General features: G+C 37.9%; 1 protein-coding gene across 3 annotated transcripts in view; it reads left to right on the top strand.

Annotated features, from left to right (window-relative positions):
- Positions 1-5,500: 5,500 nt before the first annotated feature.
- Positions 5,501-24,588, top strand: part of cobll1b (cordon-bleu WH2 repeat protein-like 1b) — a 41,974-nt gene continuing 22,886 nt past the window's right edge. The window contains exons 1-2 of one of the 3 annotated variants that reach the window (XM_053627182.1): positions 5,501-6,124; positions 6,379-6,471. In XM_053627182.1, the coding sequence (XP_053483157.1) occupies positions 6,081-6,124; positions 6,379-6,471 (137 nt within the window). In that variant the 5' untranslated portion in view covers positions 5,501-6,080. The other 2 variants (XM_053627185.1, XM_053627183.1) reach the window with 2 other exon arrangements.

The following is a 24,588-nucleotide window of genomic DNA, read 5'->3' as shown; positions in this document are numbered from 1 at the left end:
TATATTATAATCCTGTGCTGGACATTCACAATTCATAAGAGTTAAAGTAGGAATGGTCTGCTCATGACAACCCCGGCAGTGCACACACTTCAGCTTTTCCTGTTGGCAAAAGGTAGCTTAGCTAATCAGCCCTCTGATCAAGTTAAGTTGTGGGATGGCTTTAACATCATTTCCTTCAAAGTGGTAAACAAGGAAAGAGGCTTGGGTATGGTTAGTTCACAGAAAACAGATTGAAAAAATATATTTAGTCCTTTCAGTTCCTAGAGTTCCTGTGTTTATATGTTTATGTAGGTTTGCAGCTGTATTCCTCATGCCTTGATGTGTGCATGAATGTCTAAAAATTTTAGCATGTAACATGTGATCCTGTTTAATCTAGTAGTTGGGAGATTTTTGACTGATTTGGATTGTCTAAATGAAGGACTAACTCATTAGGATTGACTGGTTAAACAAAATGAGATAACGGGGCCAGCTCCAAAATCTCATTACCATAATACTATCAAGAGTACAGTGATTGACAGAACAGTGTGGGAAGAAATGTGTTTAGAGTTGATTAAGTATTGCATACACACTGGGAAATCCACCTCACGTGTGTATTAATCTACCACAAAAGCATTAATCAAGTACTCCTTATCAGGTGTATGACAGGCGAAACCCAGGACCAGCTTATATACACACTGATGGGAAAGAGTAGATCTAGGATGTTTCTTATTTCCTCGTTCCACTGCACCAAGTGGTTTATACTCTTTTTTTCAGGTCCAGCACAAATTAATGAGTTACTAATCTTTAGACTACATTAGAGTGTTATTTATTCCGAATATATCCCTGGTTTCAGAGTATATGGGGTAAAAATGCTCTAATATTATTCAGCTAAAAAGCCATATACACTAATAATATGCCATTGTTGTTTAATAGTTTTATTAATGTTTTGTTTCAACAGTTAATTGGAAAAAAATGATATTTTATGCAAAGTCATTCATTCATCTTCAGTAGTGGGTTTATTCTGGAAAGGTTGCTGTGGAACGTATCACAGGAGCACTAGTCATGAGGTGGTAATACAGGACACCAGTCCATCACATGATAAACGCACGGACACGCATACACATGCACACACACACACACACACACACACACACACACACACACACACACACACACACACACACAAGCTCAGGATCAAACTGATGGACGCTGAAGCTACATGCTGCTCCACCATGCCATCCTGTAACACAGTGGTCACCGACCCTACTATCTCTGATCATCTCAAAATCCTAATCCCACCAGCATATCATTTGCACTTTTTTGATAAAAAGCATACAGTACTTTGTTCTTAACTGTTTATAGAGCGTTTGTGCAGTATTGCTATCCTTTGTATCCTGTGAGACCATATCAACTTCATTCATTCATTCCTCTTCTCTAACTGTATTATCCTGGTCAGGGTTACTGGAGCCTGTCCTGGGAACACTGCATGCAAGGCAGGATCGGACTGCCAGTCTACTGCAGTGGCTCATGCACACACAAATTCACACACTCAGTCACACCTAAAGGCAATGCTTTTTGTTTTTATCATAGCCAATACACACACTAAAACTTTATGTCTCTAATTTTCACAATAAGCAGAATTTTAGGCTAAATAAGGTTCCTTCTAGATTTAGGTTTAGGTTTACCCTATGAGGATTATCCTGAAACTGAGTTTGCTGTACAGCATCATGGTAACCTCATAACACAGTATGTGAGTGGCACTAGTCAATTTACATTTCATTTATAATAGCTCTAATGCACCTCTTGATTACACTCTTAACATGATCCTGGAGTATTTTCATATTAAACTGTATTCCATGTAAGGAGCCAGAATTCTGTTAAGTCATTAATAAGTGTGTTTATCAAAAGACGTTTAAAGGGGCAGTTATAAACAAGACCGCATAGAACAGTGAGGTCTTATTTAATATCAGACCTCTGTCATCATACTCAGATTACAAAACATACAGGGACAGTTCCAAGGCGATGAGCAGTGCTACATTATACACCATAATTAAGTCTTTGAATAGGCTTAATCTGAGGATAGGCTTAGTTAGAGCACCCCAGTCTATTAGCTAAATGTCCATGTTCTTTCACAGGTTGGATGGATGGATAGATATTTATCCCTTGTAACTCTTAAAAACAAACCTTCATTTTAAACATTTAAGCCATTCAGTCAACAATATAATGTTTTTACAAGGTTTCTTTGCTGTCAGTGGCTGCATTTTGCTCTTAAATGACTAAAAGGGCTGAAAGTAACAGGGCTGAGGGGTTTTTTTAAAATTTTTTAAATTTTTTTAAAAAGCATAGAATTAGCAAATAAACATGTGGTTACCTACCATACATATTAATTACATGAAACATTCTAATGATTTACTTTTCCCCAGATATTTACTTTCAATCTGTAATTTGGGCAACAAGGTATTAGGCTACTTCCAGAATGACCTTGTCAATCAATATCACAAATATACTGTAAATAAAATGGACACAAATGGCACCCCAATTGTGGAATCAGCCTTGTATCAAACTTTCACTAGACTCCTCTGTAGGTCATGCTCTGCACCAATGTAATTTAACCACGCCCACAACCTCTCTCTGAACAAGTCTGATATAAATACTTTCACCCAGTATTTAAACATTCTGAGCAGAGCCCACTTCACTTGTAATTCAGTCCTTTTCACGGATATGGTTAGACTTAGAAGGCTCATAAAATAATTCTCAACGATAGAAAGGCAATAGGGTTTACAGGTCACGTGGTAATATAATATAACATAATATAATATAATAAAAACTACATAATAAGACAAAATAACATCATATCATATAATATCATATAATTATTTAGTAAAGCAGTAAAATGTTTACCGTGGATAAACAATAAAAAATGTTGGGGGATGGAAGGTTTAGATACGTATTTTCTTTATATATTACTTTCATGATTTGTTGTGTAGGCTATTACAGGTGCTGCCTTACTGCCCCTACTGACCATACTTATTACTGGCAGGGTATCAGTTCTAACATTAAGTATTTACAACAAAAATATCAAAAATCTTAGAGGAAATATTTTTTAGGTGTTTAGGGAAAATGTGCTCTTTTGAGGACGTTTATACAATGGCGTCTATGGTTGTTTCCAGATTACTGGCCGTCTCTTGACACAGCTGTCTTTTTGGCCGGGTATCTCCATCACTATTATCCATAAAATGGGTCAGCTGTGCTGAAGCAGGAAAAACCTGAACATGTAGATGATTGCGAGGCTCCACGGACTGAGGCTGAGTAATTCTTCTCCGGACTACACAGCCGTGCTACAACATTTGGGCCACAAGATGACGCTGTTGGACAGAAATTCACCAGAGCTTTGTTTGGGACAATCGGGACGGACAACCCATGTAGCTCTAACGAAACTTTTGCCGTATTTGCATATGGGCAACCAGTAGTACAGTCAGGTTAGCGAGGCTTCTTGTATTTTGCATTTCCCCCCCCTTATATCACACCATGCACAACTTTTAGCAAGATTTACACACACCTTTATTTTTATTCGAAGATGTTGCCAGGGATGGTTTCAGGGGTGGCCAGGTAAAAAGAAAAGTACCCAGAACAAATTCTACAGACAGAAATTCTGCAAATTCCACAGAATTTATAGATCAAAAATGTACACAATGAATTTAAAGTTTCCATTTCCAACACCACACAAAAGAAGGAACTTTTTAAATATGATTAATTTCAGGGGGGAAAAATGACAAAAAGCTTAATAAAGTCAGCAAACAAGAAAATCTTATGGGACTCTCATTAAACAAAATGAACACAATTCTTTCAGAGATGAGCAAAAACACTCATGTAGTCAGTCACTGGGCTACACAAGTTGTCTCTGCAGACTTATGTAGCCTATACCTGGTGGGCAATGACTGACTATGAGTGTTTCTGCTTGTCTCTGATTCTGATCTGAGTTATCTGTATAGGGCTCTCCACATGCTCCCTCTCTGACTGTATCTCTGCTTTCTCCTTGTCTCTGTTAGCAGCAGACATTTCCCCTGCTTCTTCCCTATCTGTAGTATTCATTTCCCCTGCTTAAGAAGCACACACAAACACACCTATCAATAAACATTTTTATTATTATGAAAAATGAATAGCTATTTACAAAAACAGTGACAGATTCATAATGTAAGCATATGTGGTAAAGTGTATGTGGTAACGTCATTATTATTATTATTATTATTATTATTATTATTATTATTTTAAAGCTAGCTAGCGGTTGCAGTAACTTTAGCTAATATTAGCTAATTATGCCATTAATGGTAAGCTAACATTTATTTCTCATGATGAAACATCGCAGCACCTCAACTTTAACAAGCTTTAACAAAAAGGTAGTGAAATCTAGGTAAATAGCAGTTTTTACTAGGGGCATTATCTGGGCTGTTACAGTAATCGTCCAGGGCTGAGCCCAGATTCTTCTTCATCAAAAAACATTTAAAAATGTACTTCTAGATAGAATGTTTCCATGCATTTTTATTGCATGTGAGAGCTAATTGCTAAAAAAAAATATGAAAACTGGACAAAAAGCTGGGTTGATCATGAAACTTACCTCAGGTACCAGACTGATAAAATATAATTTTTTGGATATCTAACATGAGACTAGGCTAGTTTGGTGTTGCTAGCCAAGGGGAGGCACAACTAAGCTAAGATTGTGTGGGTTTAGCTGCTACAGTTCCATGCAAAGTACATTATCTGTCCTTATGCTCTGTTCATATCATGTTCACATAACTTGTTTTCCTGCTCAGCATGAGAGGATGTTAGTGTTTCAGTTTCCACCCCATTTTTAAAAAATCGGCATATATCCATTTTTCCTCACACTGACTATGTGAGCTAGTGTTTGTCAGAATTGAGACAAACCTTTTGGCCAATAGGACACAAGTATTTCCATGTATTTTCCTAAAAATCTGTCTGATTAGTCTCACCTCAGTTCACTGAAGATAAAATACAACACTTCATTCACTGAAGATACAAAATTGCAACACTGCCGTCTTCTTTTACTGATGTTCAGTTACGTAGTGACAAACCTCTCCAAGTGGAATCTTTCGGGCTAAAGAAAAAAATCAGGTTTTTACTCACCTGATCACCATATCGCCTTGTGTTGCTCACTTGAGCTGGACATCACTGGACTAACTACCAAAATTAAATTTTACTGCTCCTAGCCTCCTACACACAGAGGGTTGTGCCGTGTGGGCAATTTGCTGCTGGTTAGACTAATAGCGCAGACTGTCAGCGTCATAGGACTTTGAGCGGCGAAAAAAAGTCACCAATCGGTGTTGTCACCTAACAGGGGTGGCCAGAGGGGTGGCCAAGCTTCAATCAGGGGTGGCACTTGCCACCCACAGCCACCACGTAGCTATGCCCCTGAGCAGTTTCAATTAAAACCAATACAATTCCCATTATATTCATTAAAACTATTACAAATTTCATGAGGATTTCTATAGTGTTTTTTTTTTTTAAATTATTATTTTAGCAGGGATAAGCAATGACATAACTGGGCTGTATTAACACCAACATCTATCTGTCTGTCTGCCTTTCTGTCTGTCTGTCTATCTAACTGTTTTTTTCTGTGTCCTGCATGTTGTCCCAGTTGTATGTGGGCTTTAAGCGCACCACATTATTCCCTGTTCATTTTTGCTGAGGCGGAAAATACCACCCCTGCTCCAGCGCAGTGTACAGCGTGGACGCGTTGAGAAAGCTGCGCACTGTGTGAAAGGGGATCGCAGGGGGGGCGCTTATTGGCGCAGACTCGGGCCGTCGTGTCATGACTGGAATATGTACTCTGCTGTCTTCTACTGAAGAGCTAAAGAGCAAGTGTGTGCAGGCGGGGATCTAAAACAGAGGAGCGACTGTTGAGTGCAGCAGGACTGCTAGAGAAAGAACAAAAATGGTAGGAGTTGCAGGATTGTGAGTTTCAAAGGGAAGCGGGACACAAGCAAGTTGCCTGGATGGGAAACGATGTGGAAAGCAGCGGGGCAGAATAGTGTACGTGCATTAGGGTTACTAATAAAAGTGACGTTTAAACGGAGAAGCGACTGATGAGAGTTGAGAAGGATCAAGTTGAGGATCAAGGAGGAGCTGGGTAAGTTTCAGAACTTGTGACACATTTTGTTTGCTGATTACAGAGCATGGCTATGCTCATTTGAATATTTTCCCCATCAGTAACACTGGAGCTTTGTTATAGGCGCAGCCGGCACACTCAGCTCACTATTCCTGCCAGGTTCATTCACTGAGTTCGGAAGGTGCGCAGTCAGGAAGTGTGTGCGTGCGTGCGTGTGTGCGTGTGTGTGTGAGAGAGCGCGCTTTTCTTGTTTCGGACTTATTTCTGTTTTGCAGTCCGGTGGTTGATTTGAGGGGCTTGCAGCCGAGCAGAGGAATGGATGGAGATGTTTGTCAGGACGCCCAACTCAGCCGGCAGACGCACAAACGGTAAGCAACAGACTTCTGAATAAATGGAGCTACACTCTTACACTCATTACCAATCTGTCCGTACATTGTAGTCTAATGCACAGCTTCTCAATCCGGTCCTCACTCCGAGACTCCCAGACAGGATATTTTGTTCCAGTTCTTAGCAAACCTGAGCCAGGTAATCAACTGTCTACAGCAGGGCGTAGCCATACTGTTTAGATTAGACCCAATGACTTTATTGGAGTGAAATGAAGCTTGGGGCAAAATACTTATCCACCTCCATACCAAATAACATAACGTGGCTACCTCTATGTGAATATGGCCGGAGTAGGCACACACCTAAGCAACAGTAGTTTGTCATCTAGAAAGCTACAAAAAAAAGTTAGATCTAACATAACAGTAGGCTAATGAAGTACGCTAGTGATATGATAACTATACTGAATATTGTTAACGGGGTTTCCTTATTGTTAACTCTGGGGAATCCCTCTTCTGCCCTGTGTGTGTGGGGTTTGCATGTTCTCCCTGTGCTGTAGGCTGATTGGCATTTCCAAATTGTCTGCAGTGTGTGAATAGGTGTATGATTGAGCCCTGTGATGGGCTGGCCTTCTGTCCAGACTGTCTTCCACCTGGTGCCCTGAGTTCCCTGGTATAGGCTCCAGACTCTACCCTGTGTAGGATAAACAGAAAATGGATGGATGGATGGTATATTGTTAACATTGAGTCTGTCAAGTGTTTGCTCACCTGTTGTTTGTTACGGTCAGTGGGAACAGGGAATAGTGATAGTGTGCTTCTGTATTAACTAGCTAAACTTGCTAGTTACTGTCTTACTGGCCACCCTTGGTCTGCAGACTTTCATCCTGATAATGTGGAACATAAATAAAATTACCCTGTGGCCTATGGACCAGATTCTTATTTGTGTACAGTAGTTCTGCAGTGTTTATTATTGTTCATTGTCATCACATTCCAGCCTTTGCGATACAGATTTTTCAAAGTGAATAGTGGGTGTTTTGATGATTGGATTATAAAATTTATCCCTAAATTCCCAGGACCCTTCATTGGATCTAAACGTGCATTTCTCACTCTCGTTACTAAATCCCTTCACTATAGGTTTCACTGTAGATACAGAATACTTATTAGTAGTTACTGAATAATATGCTGAAAAACGAAATACTACGCTGGGATTTATGGGGTTAATACAGGTTTATCAGTAGGCATGATGCAGCAAAGGTTCACTAGCTTTTAAAAAAATATATTGCAAAGCATATTTTATTTGCAGTAACAATGTGTAGCATTATAATTGCACTATGTTTTATTTTTTTCATTCAGTGCACTTCTGAAGTGCAACTCCAGCGTTCTACAATGGAAATTTTAATAGAATTTCTAGATGGATGTTTCAGTATTTACTGTATGTATAGAGCATGTCTATGAGATATCTGTCTTTGTTTCAACACTTAATTTTCCAAAACCATCCATTTCCAACCTGGCAACAGACATTCAGTGCAGTCTGTTTGACACGGCAATGACATAATTCATATATTGAAAGAATAGAAGTTTATTTTTATGTATTACGGACTAAAGGAAAAATGCATTACAAAATTACTACAGCAAAGATTCAATTAAACCATTATATAACCATTATAAACCATTATGTAAATTTGCTTCCCTCGTCTGCTACTCCGCTACCCACCATTTCTGTCTCTTTTTGTTTCATATAAGCATACACACACACACACACACACACACACACACACACATACACACACACATACACACGCACACACCCCTCTTGTCAGTGGGGTCAAGAGTGTTCAAAGTTGACTAAGTAAAGTGGTATGCATGTTTATTGTACAATATTATCTGGCTGTGATGCTGTTTGTAACTTTCTAGCTTTAATTAACATCCTGGTTCTTTCTGGCTTTTACACAACCTTTGACTTTTCCCTGTTTCCTGCCCCAAGCAGAGCAAAGAGGGATCGTGGGAAACAGACCATAGGGAAGAGAGGCAGGAATCATGGTATTACATAAAGTTAGATAGTTCTTCTAATTTGTGTCTATTCAGGAAATTAAGCTTTAATTTAGCTTTAAAGGCACATGTCTTATCTAGTCAGGAATTGTTTGTTTAAAGATGGATGGATTTTGCACCCCTGCTTGATTATTCAGGTGAATCACATAAGACAGATGTGATAATTGTCATCACATTATCAACATTTGCAATACAGATTATTCAAAGTGAATTGTGGGTGTTTTGATGATGGGATTATAAAATTAATCCTTAAAATCCCAGGACCCTTCAGTGGATCTAAATGTGCATTTCTCACTCTCGTTACTAAATCCCTTCGCTATTAGTTTCACTGCAGATACTGAATACTTAAAAGTAGTTATTGATAATATGCTGAAAAATGAAATAATAACCTGGGATTTATGGGGTTAATACAGGTCCATCAGTAGGCATGATGCAGGAAAGGTTCACTAGCTTTTTAAAAAATATATATTGCAAAGCATATATTATTTGCAGTAACAATGTGTAGCATTATAATTACACTATGTTTTTTTTTTCATTCACTGCACTTCTGCAGTGCAACTCCAGCGTTCTACAATGGAAATTTTAATAGAATTTCTAGATGGATGTTTCAGTATTTACTGTGTGTATAGAGCATGTCTATGAGATATCTGTCTTTGTCTCAACACTTAATTTTCCAAAACCATCCATTTACAACCTGCAATAGACATTCTTCTATTATTCCAACAGCGCCAGTAAGCCAAAATGCTAGCTATATAAAGAAGGTATAAGTTCAGAAGCATGGAGCTGAAGTTGGCTGAATAGTTCAGTGTCTATGGTCTTAAATAAAAGAAAATAAGTTTGAAATTAGTGCTCAGGTTCAGCTTCCTGAGAACGAAGTAAGCTGTCAACACTCTAGTAGCTGGAAGCGTTTTCTCTGGGAGTGGCTTTCAAACGGCTGTCACCGTCTTCATGAAGTTTATCCAGAAATACTAGAAATGCTATTTTAGTTCTGCTATTTGGCATATGAATTGTTGATTATATCTGATCAGACATGGGTCATACTTTTAGTGCAAACTATCCTCTTATGCTTTGTCTGTCCTTCTCTATCCGTGCATCTCTATCTTTGTCAGTCCACTGTAATTCCAGTGAAATGGATAATTCAAATGTTTTCATAAGAGCTTAGATTTACTTCTAGAAATATCTGATGTTCATTGTCAGGGGACTTCTAGTGGGAGAAAGGGATTTTGTAATACAACATAAACCCTACTTGCAGGGAGATGATTGTGTAATATGGGTGCAGAGCCTTGGTGCCTCTGGAACTGCTACCCAATGCTGACTGTGGTGAAACTATGTGGAGAAAATGTGTGGAAATCCAAACAGCCCTTAGTCCCTCATCTGTATCTGTGCTGCACTACCGTACACACAGTTCTGTCAGTGTTACTTCCTGAGTAATGGCTTTTGATGACTGGGTTTTCTAAAATCAAGATAGATTAACTACCATGCCATCACTTATATAAGTCCAATGTGTGAAACTTCAGGTGTTGGAGAAAAATCTGGGTAATGAAATGTATTTTGTACTGCTGTAGCTGGCAGGCTCGCTCTCTCGACAGCTGGTCCTGGAATTTGCCGACGAGAAAGCCAAAAGTGTGGGTTATTGTTCACCTATGATGTCATTTATTCTTTTACTCAATACCAAAAGATCACCATGGACACAGTTATTTGTGAACCACTGCACTGGGCATTGGGTTACTGTGAATTCTGGCCAATGTTTTCATTCTTTTCATTTTTAACACTTTTTCCCCAGTTGTTCACACACATGCTCTAATTCAATAATACTAGCTATCATAATTACTGTGAATATGAAATGGCAAATATGAGAAGGGATGGGTAAATAATCAATTCCTATATGCATTATAATTCCAGAAGTGCCAACATTTATGGTTTAGCCCTAGCATTAAGGATTTTTGACAGTGATAGTGGAGACAGACGAAAACCTACTCTCTTCTGCTTTTTCAGATAAACCAGCGGTCACACTATGTAAATAAATTTGCTCAGTGCAAAGATTCAAGATGATGATTAAAGACAATTATTACATCCTGCTTACGTCATCAGTCAGCATTATTTGGGCCATTGCCACTACTGTAGTTTTAGCTGTCCAATAAGCTTCGCATCCGTGCTTCTATACTGTCATTCTATATGTAGCTTTAAACGTGTGTTGTAGCAATGACCACATTCTGAGATTTTAATAAAAAATTTCTTGACACTGCCAGAACTGTCGAGTGTCTTTGGTTGCAATGCAACTAAATCGGCCGCTACATTATGCATTCTGAGACCACTGATATTAGCTCATGTCCAAAGAATTATTTTACCATGCACAGTTTTATTCCATGACAGCAAAATTGTGTTAAAAGTTAAACGCAGCTTTACTGGATACTATTGCTTTGCTCCATCTTTCTGTAAGTGGGTGGGAATGTGGTCTCCTTAGTCTGGACTTTTGCCTTGCCATTGTCTTCAGTTGCTTAGTGCCTAGAAAAAAATATATAGGCGTCTCGTCTACTAACGTAGGCATTTTGTGGTAAAATTCTGTTTTTTTCCTCTCTGCAATTTTGGCATCTCTGTAATTCACTTTTGATGAATTTTGCACTAATGTGCTTACGCTTCTGCTTTAAAAAAAACAAAAACATAAAACAATCAACATGACTAATTTCTGATCAAAAATTAACACTAAAAACAGTAAAATAACCTCTAATGTTTGTGATGAGAAATAGAAATGATAAAGTTTTATAATCTAGTATACATGATTGTTCTTTAGTTTGTCCCACTGTTTTTTCTGTATGTAGAACCCTACAATACAGGGTTAGGTTCTAGAGTAGAACACTATTAGAAACCTAGAACCCATAACCATTCAAAAACCACAGCAGAACCCCCTTTTTTGGTAAAGGTAGAAATCTAAAATTGTTTTATAATGCTGGTATGGCATGCTGAATTGAAATCAGATTGCCACCACATTTCCATCCACAGGTAAGATAAACATTTAAGTAAGAATTTCTGTTAAGTGTTTGTTTGCCTTAAGTGTCTGCAGGTCTTTAGTGTATACTAAAATAATTGTGACTACGTGGAAAATTTATTTCCAGATCATGAAATATATGTTTAATATAACTAACAAGAGTTACAGGAGTGCACATAAATAAGACTCCCCCAGAGTGCTGCATAATGCTCACTCTGTCTGCACGTGCCATACATCTACAGTACATACCATGTGTCATGACTCCTCCACATACCGCACAGACATGCACATACACTTTTCCCCTCCCGTCCCTCTCTCTCAATAGCCCTATTTAACACTACTAGGTCTGGTACTGTTTTGCTGAGGTCTGAAGGAAAGCATTTCCATGGACCCTAATGGACCCTAAAAGAGAGTGTAAGTGCATGTGTATCCTTCGGTCCTGCTCAGGGTGTTGAGACTCATTTTGTTTTTAGAGGTTGGCCAGTCTGAGCAGAACTACAAGGTTCTATGGCAAATTATTTTGCCTGTACGAGGAAAAAATATGTGTAACAGGGATTTGGGAAGCTAATTAAAGTAAATGTTTTGGGGGAGATAATAAGGTGTTCTTGCTCTCTAAAGAACATTGCACATGGTCTGGATGGAAATTATAGGGGTTCAGAGAAAGACATGGTTAATAACTACATCTTGAAGATGCCATGTGTGTGAATTCAGCATGTGTGTGAATTCCTCATGTGTGACGTGAGTTTTTTGGCAACACTACTAGAGCCCGTGATTTATCTCTGTTGTGTATCTGTACAACCAGCCTTGGAGCAAGCAAACACACACACATGCCTGGCCACACACCTCCTCTCGAAACATGGGGACTCAATTCTGATGAAATCTCAATGCTTTCACAATTATACACACCCATTAAAACACACAAACATGCAGGCATGAAATGATGCATCAACAAAGCATGTTTGGTATGGCTACAATACAAGAGCCTGAAAAAAACAGAAAAGAAAAAATGTTATAGTGAATACTTAGATATGGTGAGTGTATATCATGCATCGTAAACAAGTTTTGTGATAAATGTTTTGTGATATCTCTCTTGTTATATTGACACACTACTGTCTAGAATGTAAATAAAATTTGCAACTATATTTGCATTGTAATGTAGAAGAAAACTGTAGTTTTGTATACTATTGATATCTAAGTATGCTTTGTTGATACATAATTTCATGCCTGCATGTTTGTGTTTTAATGGGTTTGTAGAATCGTGAAAGCATTGAGATTGTCAGAATTGGGTCTCCGTGTGTGTGTGTATATATATATATATATATATATATATATATATATATATATATATATATATATATATATATATATATATATATGTATGTATGTATGTATGTATGTATGTATGTATGTATATATATGCCAGCGAGTTGAAAAACTTCAATTATGAACCACTGGGTAACACCCCAAACCTGCAGCATGCGGACACACATTCACACACTCACTGACACCTAGGGGCAATTTTAGAGAAGACATTTGACCTACTGCATGTTTTGGGTAGTGGGAGAAAACCGAGAACATGGATGAAACCCACATGGATACAAGGAGAACAAGGGAAACTCCACACAGACACAGACCTTGTAGCTGTAAGGCGACAATGTGCCACCCTAAATAATTCATATTAATGATGCAGTATGATGAACATATAGCTGACAATTTAGAAAAGCTTGATTTACAGTTGTTCCTGTAATCCATGCAAGCAAGCAACTACTGTACTAAATTAGAATTCAGTATATAACGTCAGTTTTTATGAAGTAAATCATGAATATAGTGGCACAAATGGTATCTTTTCTGAACTGAAAAAGAAAATTACTGCTTATTTATATAAGTCTATAACTATGTCTATAGTCTCCCATTTAGGACCAAAAATATAAATATTCTTGTTTGATTCTTGCACATTTATTTAGCCTTTTAGGATAAAACTCTAAGCCCTAGTTAAGTGTGGAATTTTTGTCTGCTCTTTGTTTTTATTTGAAGCCACTAAGCATGTGATCTGCTACTAGCTGCTGCTTCTTTGGCAAGTATTTTTGCACAGACAATGCACCTTTGTCTTTGAAGAAAGGATGCTGTGTAATGGCCATAATTATGACTCCAGACGCAATGGCGGTTTTCTGCATCTATGTAAATGTTGGCTCTTTACTAACATACTTTTATTTCAACATGTTCACACCCCTTAGTGACTGACACACAGTCGTATTAAGGCATGTGTTTTTTGGGGGCCTTTAGCGCAGCGCTCGAAACTCCTAATTGTAGCTGGCTTATCTTGTAAACAGTAAAAGATATTCAAGTAAATTTCTGATTGAAGTAAGTTCATTGCTGCTTCTTTATCTAAAGCCTTGGCAGATACTCTAACCATTATCCAGAGAGATTTTGTTTTTGTGTGTGTGTGTGTGTGTGTGTGTGTGTGTGTGTGTGTGTGTGTGTGTGAGAGAGAGAGAGAGAGAGAGATTGATTCAATCTGGCCTTGGCTTGTTGTGTCTGTGTATGTGATGGGAACTTCGTGTTCAGGATGTATTGGGCCCAGGAGAAGCCATGGGTGAATGACAGGGTGGCCGTCCATCAGAGACCTTTTTTTCTTTGACCTTTGCTGGATGCTACATGACAAGTAAATTTATTGAAACCTCCCATTAAAAAGTGCATGAACATGAACAGAGCTCTCTCTGGAGAAACAATGTCAATGTTTGATATTGTATTCATACCCAACAAATGGAAGATTGAATTTAATGCGTACACTGTGAGAGACTGAAGCACATGATTTGATCAATTTCAGAATCAGAGTATAATGTCCTACGACTTCACTTGTGTAAATTGAATCCTCATAGAACTAAATTGGTATCATGGATGGTGATTTCTCTATTTAACAAAACTCACTTTTTCAGTGAACTCTATTTGCACCTTCAGATTTAGCATTTAAATGCAATGTATTGCTTTCAAAATTGTAAGAACCTTTGATCTCTGCCCTCATTGCTCTAATTTTTGTCGCATTATTTACTGGGTGGAATGGACTGATTTATATCACAGAGCTGTTATAAGGATGGCTATAAGTGTGTGTGTGTGCATTTTGTAATCTCTCTGGGATGGTTATCTTTCTCTTTGAATGAGTGAGAAAGTTCTAGTGGGGTTTTGGGGGCAGCAGAGGGGTGCAGTGTGGGAAAAACATTTTGTTTTGGTTCAAATAAGGGGGATGCACAGAGGACATGGTGATTTCACATACAAAATGACTCTCTCTCTGTCTCTCTCTCTCTGTCTCTCTCTCTCTCTCTCTCTCTCTCTCTCTCTCTTTCTCTGTCCATCCCCCCAACACACAGTGTCATCGGAGTAATGGTCTTCCCAGACCTTCCCTTAAGAAGCCTCTGTTTACTGTTAGTGACCCCTCTTACAATATTACCAGCTGTGGCCCTGGCTCTGGGCTTTGTCTTTCCATTGGGAATATCTCTTTTTCTCTGTCTTCGTTACACATTCCTCTGCTGCCTTACCTCCTGTCAAATATCCTGCCTTATAACAATGCTTCTAGAGGCTTCAAAACACACCTATTTTAACTCAAATCACTGAAACCTGCCATAGAATATGACACTTTTTTGACTTTATTTAAAAGTAGTGAGAATTGCATTTGTTTTAACACGTGGCCATGCTTTACAATCCCAACAAGTATAATGCTTTCATGGATGGTCATCACACATTGCAGGCTGCTATGCCGACAGATCCTGTCTACACAGTATGTTTTTAACATTGCCCCTCTTTTCAAAAGGAGACAGGAAAACTGGCAAGATCAGCATTGTTCTGCAGACTGGGGCAAGAGGGATGGAAACTAACAAACAACAAAAAGACCCCTCTCACCATGTAGTGGTGCTTTACTCGCACTTTGTATAAGAGAGTCACCGCTGTGATCTCAAGGTCACCTCTTCCTGCCTTTATGCTTTGCCGCACTCTATGCAGCTTACTGAATAAAACTTTCCACACTGCAAACAATGATTCAGAAGTCCAAATAGCCTGCTCTGTGAAGAACACTAAATAGCCTGAGAGTTATTTTTTGTGTAAACTCCAGTGAGATTATGGGTCTTGTTTGAACATGCGGGTATAATCTACTTTTAAAGGATAAGAGTGTTAAGGGGATAAGAATTTTTTGGGCCTCTCCCTTTTTTTTGTTAATTGATTATTTCAGTAGCATTTGTCCTGTTCCTGTATTGTTCTTATTATAGTACATTCACACTCAGAATTACACCTAGATTTACCTATATGTCAACAGAGCTCCCATAAAAAAAGTAATATTCACCTGAAAAACCAAGATCCATATTACAATCTAACAAAGCAAAAAATCAAACATGGAAGATATTTCTCTATTAAACTATGATAGAGACAAGGGAATTTGGCTATAGTACAGTGTAAAATGTCCTCTGACTGTAGCTGTATATAAAGTAAATCCCAATGTTGACTGTGCATTTGACGAAAGCTACAGTATACTGATATGGGTGTAACTTTCCATTGCTGATTTCCTTGTTTGCAGTATATGGAATAAGCAGAGTAGGCGTTGCTGAGTAGCTCAGACATTAGCTCATTTGGACAAACTCTGAAGGCTTTCAGTTTTATATCAGTGCAACAAGTTCAATATAAAATATAATGAATGGTAACAGCAGCTGAGTGAGACTGAAAATGATGCGGCTGGCTGTTTATACTCTCCCACAGTTTCTCTCTGCCTGATTGCTTTCGTGATCAGTATGTCAGCAGCCCATCTGTCTGCAGGTTTAAAGAGCTACAGCTGGCTCGGTTTGGCTTAGTTCAGCTCAGCGCTCTTTCCCGAGATGTCCCAGCATCATCTTGTCATCCCGAACACATCACAAATGCACTTCATTGCATTTGTCATGTGACCATGATTAACTGGTCACATCACAAATGACCATGCTTCACTGACCATGCTTAAAACAGATTTATTGTACAGTTGTGATTTGTGATACTAATGGAAATGCCATTCTGAAAATAATTTTACACCAATTTAACGCTAATTTAGCACCATGTTAGCCAAAAACAAACAGCCAAACAGTTAGCCAAACAGTAATGATGTGTACTAGCTCTGGATCAGGGTGGCATGCTGGCACAGGAGGTTGTCTTGGTCCCTCTGGGGTTCCTCTGGCTACTCTCTTTTGTTCCCAACTCATGCTGGCAAGTCAATTGGCCACTCTAAATTTCTTTTTGTGTGTGTGTCCAGTGAGGGACTTGTTCTCCTGCAGCCAGGGTTCCTGGGATAGGCTTCAGATCTGCCACAACCTTGACTGCAGAGTGGTTACTGAAGGTAAATGAATGTACTAGATCCTAGATCACCATTAGTACTACCAAACAATTCAGCAATCAGTACAATTTATTTAAATAGACTGACAGTACATTGACATTTTATTATGCTTATAGACTATAATTACATAAGATAATGGGTTGGGTGGTTATTGTGGTACTGTACTTGGTACTGGTATTGAAGTCAGAATTATGGTTTTGTGACACTGCTGGTCAGGACTTTTATTTTGAGAAATGGTGAGTCCTGGATGTTTCATGTAACTTCATGTAATACTCATACAAAAACATGTTTTTTGAAAGTATTTTATGTAAATACTGATTCTTCAGATATTTGATAAACCTAAAAGTTTTCAAACAAGAACTATGATTAATTTAATTAAACTTGATTTGTAAAGCACTTTTAACACATTGTCCAAGACACTGTCAAAAAGCATCTTTACAGTAACCCAGATGTAGATTTAGATCCTTAATGAGCAAGCCAGAGTTAACAGTGGTAAATAAAAACTCTCTGAGACAACATGAGTAAGAAAACACTTTAAGAGGAACCAAATGCAAGTGAGAATCTGGGTGATACCAGATAGCAGGATTATAAATCCTTTCAGTATACAGTTGTAGAAAAATAATGACAAACAGTATGAAGTGTGTTGAAAGAATGTTTAATAACATATTGTGAACAAGTGTCCTGGGATAAGTAAAGGATTACTTATGATTACAGCAGCTGCTATTAGAAGGCACACATCATGCACTACAGTATGCAGATGAGATTATACACGAAAGAAAGGGTGAGGCAGCAGCTGTATCGGTATTCAGAGAACAGTGACTACATTGAATGTTGGCAATCTTGTCTTGTCTGAATGATAATCACTCAATCAGCCATCAATACTGAGTGAATGTAATCTAATCAGAAGTTGTTATGTCTTGATAAGCTATTGTTTCGGACATCAAGCTTTTTTTATTATAACAGGTCTGTTAGGTTAACTTTGCATTACAAAAGCACAGGCTTGGTAAATTCAGCTTTTTGCCACATGATTTAATTACACCACTGGGGCCCAACATGCCTGTACAGGAATGTGAGTACATACATCATGCTATTGCAGTGCCGTGAAGACTGCAGCTTTTAGGTTCAGTTAGATAAAATTCACACGTTAGCTTTATTACATGTTCCTTTTGTGTATGGTATGTGATGGTCAAGCTTGATATTTATATAATATTTAATAAAATTGCAAACTAAGTATGGGTATCACTTTACAAATCTTGATTGTGGCTAGAGTACTCTGGCTTGATGCAAGTTTGTACTTTGCATGTTGCAGATTTGATTAGAGAGGACATATTCACAAAGCGTGGGTACACCAGTTGGACCCCAAACTTGCTGATATCATCAGAACAATCCCAGATAATGCAAAATACACGTACAGTGTCATTTCATATAAATTATTGATACTAAGTTGTTTTCTGTTGTGTAGCCATTTAAGCTTTACTGATACATTATTAATAAGTTTCTTATAAATGCAGACAGAAAGCTTTTCCAGTTATTATTTTCATATAGATTTTAGCCCACCCCAGAAAGGCAAAAGAATAATTTTGCCTGAGAACTCTTAGAGTGCTAGCTGGAGTGTATATCTCCTTCTAGATTATTTGAGCTATTATTTGAGACTGAGAACAACTTGATATGGTTAGAAGTGAATGCATTACAGTTTAGACATACAGTTTGCGTAGTGCTAAATTGGTAGCAATAAACTTCCCTCATCTGTTAACAACAGCAGCCTTGTAGCTTTAGTGCAAACTAAAAAAGCACACTTCAGACACATAACATGTCTTGGCTGATCGACTGAATTTTGGGGGGGGGGGGGTGGTATTGTGTAAATGTCAGCTGCAAGAATGCACATGCCCGTGCTTAGGTAAAACTGATAAAGATAAAGCCTGATTGAATTAGTGCAAGTATTACCTCATAGTTTTAGACACAGTATAAGAAATAAGTGTATTAATGCATGGAGGGCCGCACCACAGTCATTTATCCACCTTCCACAAAGTCAAAGCTGATTACTAGTCTTCTTACAATTGTCTGAGGCTGCCCTAGCAGGATCATCTAATCTTACACACACACACACTCACACACATGCGCATGGCTCTTCAGCACTGGAGGAGTTCTCTATGACAGCTAGCTGGAGTGAGAGAGGTATGCGAAGCCAAGTTTTCTGATGTCATAAGCAAAGGCGTGGCATTAAGGTAGTCCGGTGTGTACAGGCAGTTTGAAACTGACTCTGTGTGAACTTCTATCAGGATTTGTGGACTATGACAGATTTGTAAACAGGGGAATTTAATCCAGTGGATCAGGAGGTAAGAGTGAAATGAATGGGGAAAATGTGAATAGAACAAATGGTTTCTTTTACCAGGTTTGGTTTGTTCTGCTTATAGTGTGTTAGGCAGCATTTTTGACACTGTCTATTTTACTCATAGTGAAAAGTGCACTGCTTGTCCGTTATATTAGTATACAAATTATTTTCATTAAACATGCAGAATTGATTATATCATAACCTTTTAAAAGTTTAACAAGTTATTTTATTTAATTTAGTTTATATTGAATAGAATATGTTAATTCCCAATGGACTGCTTTGTAGTGTTGAACTGTTCCTAAAATATTCTGGGTGTAGTCAAGTAGGTAGCAGGACAGTTTTGGTTCATTGTTCAGAGCTCAGAATATAAACCCACCTTTCCTCAGTGGAGCAGTGGGTTACACACTTTACAGAAGCACTGTAACAGCCAGTTGTTTTACAGCCTTTAGCCCAGAGTATTGCACCAGTTTTTGCATGACCTTGGCTAAGTTACAAGCTAGCTATGAACTCAGATGCCTTCTTTATTGACCGCCTAGACATATATTTTTTGAAATGCTGTGTATACTTTGTATTTGAATTGTTCTCTTTATAATGGCTTTCTACAATGGCATGATGTAACGGTATTTACTTCTGAAAGCTTTAGTACATACCAGCAGAAATAGCAAGAACTGGAATGTATGGAATCCACACAACATTTATCTCTGCCTCCTTTCAATAGCTGACCATAGATACCTTGTGCTACAGCAATAAATTGGTCTTGAATTCCAAGTACTGTGTATCTACATAATATTTGAAAAAACAATTTGCTGAGTAAGTAATAAAAACATTAATCAGGCACACGGTAGTCACTCCTTAGCCTCCCTCAGTCCTCAGCCACTTTATTAATGCTGCTGAAAATGGGCAGGTTGCCCTGTTATGCATGGCTAGTGGCTAAAATCAGATCAGTCTTACTGGGTGCATGCTTCAGTTCATGAATAGAGGAAGCAATTTAACCTGATAAATGTAACTGTAAGCTTTTTTCAATTCCTGATGAATGAAACCATTATCAGTGATTTTAGGGACTAGTGGAAACATGATAATCTTCATGTATTATTCCCACCGTTCATGGGTGATTAGCAGAAGCTTCCGCAGCTCTAAATGCAGAAACAGTAGCACAAGAGATAGAACTGAGTTAAATCGTCAAGGGTGTGCATTCTACACTGCATTCTGCACAGAACCGAGCTGCTGTTTGTGTTAAATGTAGTTTATTATCTAGTCTTCTTGATTGCTATGTTCTACACTGAGGCCTGGAACTGAGTGTTCATTCATTCTGATCTACGAGAGTGAATCTCGGTCTCATCACATGATATTTGTTATGCAAATATCACACAACCTTATATAGCATAACTCTGTAATATCCGACCTGAGATTGAACCTGTCCCCCTTTCCCAAACTAATAGGGTAGCATTTCATAGCTCATTTATATTATTTATGAGTCAACGTGTGAAATGTTTTTCATCCTGCACAATTATAGTTCTATTTTTGTAAACTCCTATTCAAGTGCTATTTCAGTTCACAGACTTTATTTACCTATTGGTTCTAATAAAGCAATTGTCTGATTTGTTTTAGTTCATGACTGCTGAGCTTGTTGCAGGAATAGAATCATATGCGGCCTAAATCTTTAGAATCAGTACTTGTTTGAGAAGTTTATTGGCATCTGATGGCCGCGTGCTCTTAGCGGCTTTCTGCCTGCTGTCTGGGCTCTTGAGCCGTTCTTTTAAGGGCATGCAAACCATCTGCAGCTGTGCTGCATACTTCTCCCAGCACCAGGTGTTCCTCAAACAAAGCAGGCCAAATGCCCACTGAACATCTGTTCCCATATGTTCCTATGGCACTGAGCGACATGCTGAGTTGGCACTGGTGCCATTAAGTATTCAGACACTCCTAGGCAGAGGGAAATGTCAGCAACCTGATTGTACAGTATCAGATGTACAAGTGCTCTTCACATCTATCTAAAATATAGATGAATCTTCCTTTTGTAAAAGTGTGAGAAAATTATTTGTCACAGTGGCATGTTTTTTTTTTTCCAGTAGAGTATTAATGCCAATTTTCAGTTAGGATTGCTGTGAAATTAGGTGTGCCTTTGATGAATAAGTATGCAGTGATCAAATCCTGGTGTTAGCTGGTTGGAGCAGGAGGAGGCCTCTAGCAGGTCAGGCTGGAACATGTCAGGTGTTGAAAAAGCACAGTGCCACTGTGTGCAAATAGGGCTTTGTGAGAGGCTCTCCGTCACATGTGTACTGCACTTACATGCCTGTCTGAATATTAGAGCCAGAGGGGTAAACAGAGCTCTTTCACCAAACAAACTGAACTCATATACCAAATGCTACCAGGAAGCTTATATGTCTTTCAGACGTATTTTTCAAAGTAAACATTCACCATCCAAAGTCTAGATCAATTTTCATCAGCCCATAACGTCTCTTTGACTCACATGAGAACAATTATCTCTGCTCTATGATAGTTGATTAACTTTTATTAATGGTGATAGGTGTTGATGGGAGGTGGGGGTTGGTATTCTGAAATGAGGCGTTCATATTATCCTAAAGAATAGTGCACTTCATTATAATTTAATGCTAGTTTTGCAATGAAGAGGGTGATGATTTGTAAAAACTTTGGACTTTGGAGCTTCTCTGTGTGAACCTGTGTTTGAGCATGTGTCTATGTACATTTGCTTGTCTTCAGCCAATTAGACATCAGCGACTATGGTATTGTAACCTCTTTTCAGAATAATTATTGCTGAGAAATGTATTTAGATAGTATATTAGATACTTTTGTTAATTTGTAAATGTACTGTCAACTTATTATATATATATATTTAAATGAATTAGCTTCTTACTCTTAGTTATAGCTTCTGTGGTGACTTTACCACCTACTGCAAAGGTAGAACAGTACTACTTTCTTTTTCAGTTGGGATTTCTGAATTTCTTTTTCTGTCATTTTCCCTCTGTTTTGAGATGGGCAGGACTACATTATATACAGTTTTCAGATGGGCAGCACTATATTATATACAGTTTTCAGATGGGCATGACTATATTATATACAGTTTTGAGATGGGGAGGACTATATTATATACTGTTTTGAGATGGGCAGGACTATATTATATACTGTTTTGGGATGGGCAGGACTATATTATATACAGTTTTGAGATGGACAGGACTATATTATATATAGTTTTGAGATGGGCAGGACTATATTATATACAGTTTTGAGATGGACAGGACTATATTATATATAGTTTTGAGATGGGCAGGACTATATTAGGTTGAGTGGATGTCAAAGTAATTTTATTTGTCACATGCACGGACAAATGCCAGAGACAATTATACTATTGAACACTGCTTGTGGTGAGGCTCTGTAAACTCACGAAGGCACAGATACAACAGAAAAGAAAACATAAACCTTCTTTAAGAGAAGTGACTAGACAATAATTTCAATGAATACAAATAGAACAAATAGTATACAATACTGGAATGTGGTTGGGTGCAATATGTGGTTGGGTGCAATATGTATGTATTAAAGAGCAGCAGAGGATTACTGAGTACATAAAGTCAAAAAAAGCAGACCAAGTTTCTTGAGCCTCCTTAGGTCTACCACTGTACTGTACCAATCAAAATTAACCATCTGCTTACATCAGCTACCTGCTTTAGATTTTACACAATCTCAGAAACAGAAGTGACTTCTCTAGAATTTGTATCAATTTATACAGTAATGTACACACTAATTTAGTATACTAGTTTATGTTTGGTAATGCTGAGTAATTAATATTTTTTTAAACGGTGTATGGAATGAGAATGATCAGAATATCTGCACTATGACTGAGATAATCATGTTCTCTTTACTACTGTAAAAAGGTAAGCTGCGTTTTTGCTTAATTTTTTGTATCATATTGATTTACACTGGGCAGAAGACAAGAAGTGACTTCATGCTTCATGATAAAATCTCATAATGCTATAAATGGATAAATATGTTTGTGATCTTGTTGAGTTTCACTGGAAAAACTTACAACCCTAAATGGTTACTAAATCTCCTGCCACAGTGTGATATTAGGCAATATAAAAAGCTAATTTTAAACCATAGATGTGGTATACACATGCTCTACTTATCAGTATACAGGTGCATCTCAAAAAATATCGTGAATATCGTGTAAAAGTTCTTTTTTTTAATGTAATTTAATTAATTAAGTGTTAACTGGTAAGATGTTGAATGTTCTGCAGTAACACACACACACTCACTCATTTGAACACAGTAACATCTTACTTTATTAATGATAATGAGTCTTTATTGATCACATATACACTACAGCACAGTGAAATTCTTTTCTTTGCATACCCCAGCAGGGTCAGAGCGCAGGGTCAGCCAAGATACAGTGCACCTGGCGCAGAGCGGGTTAAGGGCCTAACAGTGGCAGCTTGGCAGTGCTGGGGCTTGAACCCCCGACCTTCTGATCAGTAAAAAAGAGATCCTTAACCGCCAAGCCATCAAGCCATGTCATACATCTAAATGTATGACACTTCTTAGATTTCTATACAATTACGTGTTATAACCCCATTACACTTACTGCTCTCATAAAAAACACAATTACTTTTGTTTCTAAATATAGCTAAATATAGCATCAAACAAAATATTTGATCCAAATTTATGTCTTAGTCAGAGTTATTGTGCTTCCTTTCTATTGCACGCTGTTTGCGTGGACTCGAACTCATTCAGTGAAGTTTAATGGAGACTCACTTGCTGTCAGGACGAGCCTTTATGTAAAATGGAAATATTGGCATGAACATTTACAGATAAGGATATAAAGGTAAAGATATCATTTCTGTGCCGAAGAAAACACATCTGGAACACATTAAACAGCACATGCATCTGTCGCAGCGTCTGACATGACAAGCCGTGTTAATACAAGTTAGTTTGAAGCGCTTAATATAAAACATTCTCATGTTTTGAACAATAGAAAACAAAATAGAAATGCATTTTTCACCATTGTGAAGTACGGTGGGGGTCAACTAATCCATAATGAAATTTGTTGTTGATTATTTTAATTATCGATTATTATCGTTTTTATCAATTAGTTGTTGCAGCCCTAGTACAAAATACATACACACACACACACACACACACGAACACACACACAATGACTCACAACTTGCGCAAAACAAAAGCACTGTGGAAACTTTGCTTTGTCATTCCTGCATGCTTTTCTAGTGCTAGCAATGTTCTCAACTTGTTTACATTGCAAGGGAGACACTGCTGTCAATCACTATGCGATCTGACACACCCACCCTATTCTGATCAGGCAGGAAGATTTTTTCTTTTAGCTTTTATTTGTAGTTAAATAGGAGTAAAATATACAGTATACTGTATACTTGTGAATATACCATTGTTAAATGGATCTTTATTACCACAATTTTTTCTTTTTCTTTT

Source organism: Ictalurus furcatus, chromosome 6 (genome assembly GCF_023375685.1).
Source record: "Ictalurus furcatus strain D&B chromosome 6, Billie_1.0, whole genome shotgun sequence".
NCBI lineage: Eukaryota > Metazoa > Chordata > Actinopteri > Siluriformes > Ictaluridae > Ictalurus > Ictalurus furcatus.
Note: the sequence above shows the minus strand (reverse complement) of the source record. Positions and strands in the feature narration are given on the sequence as shown.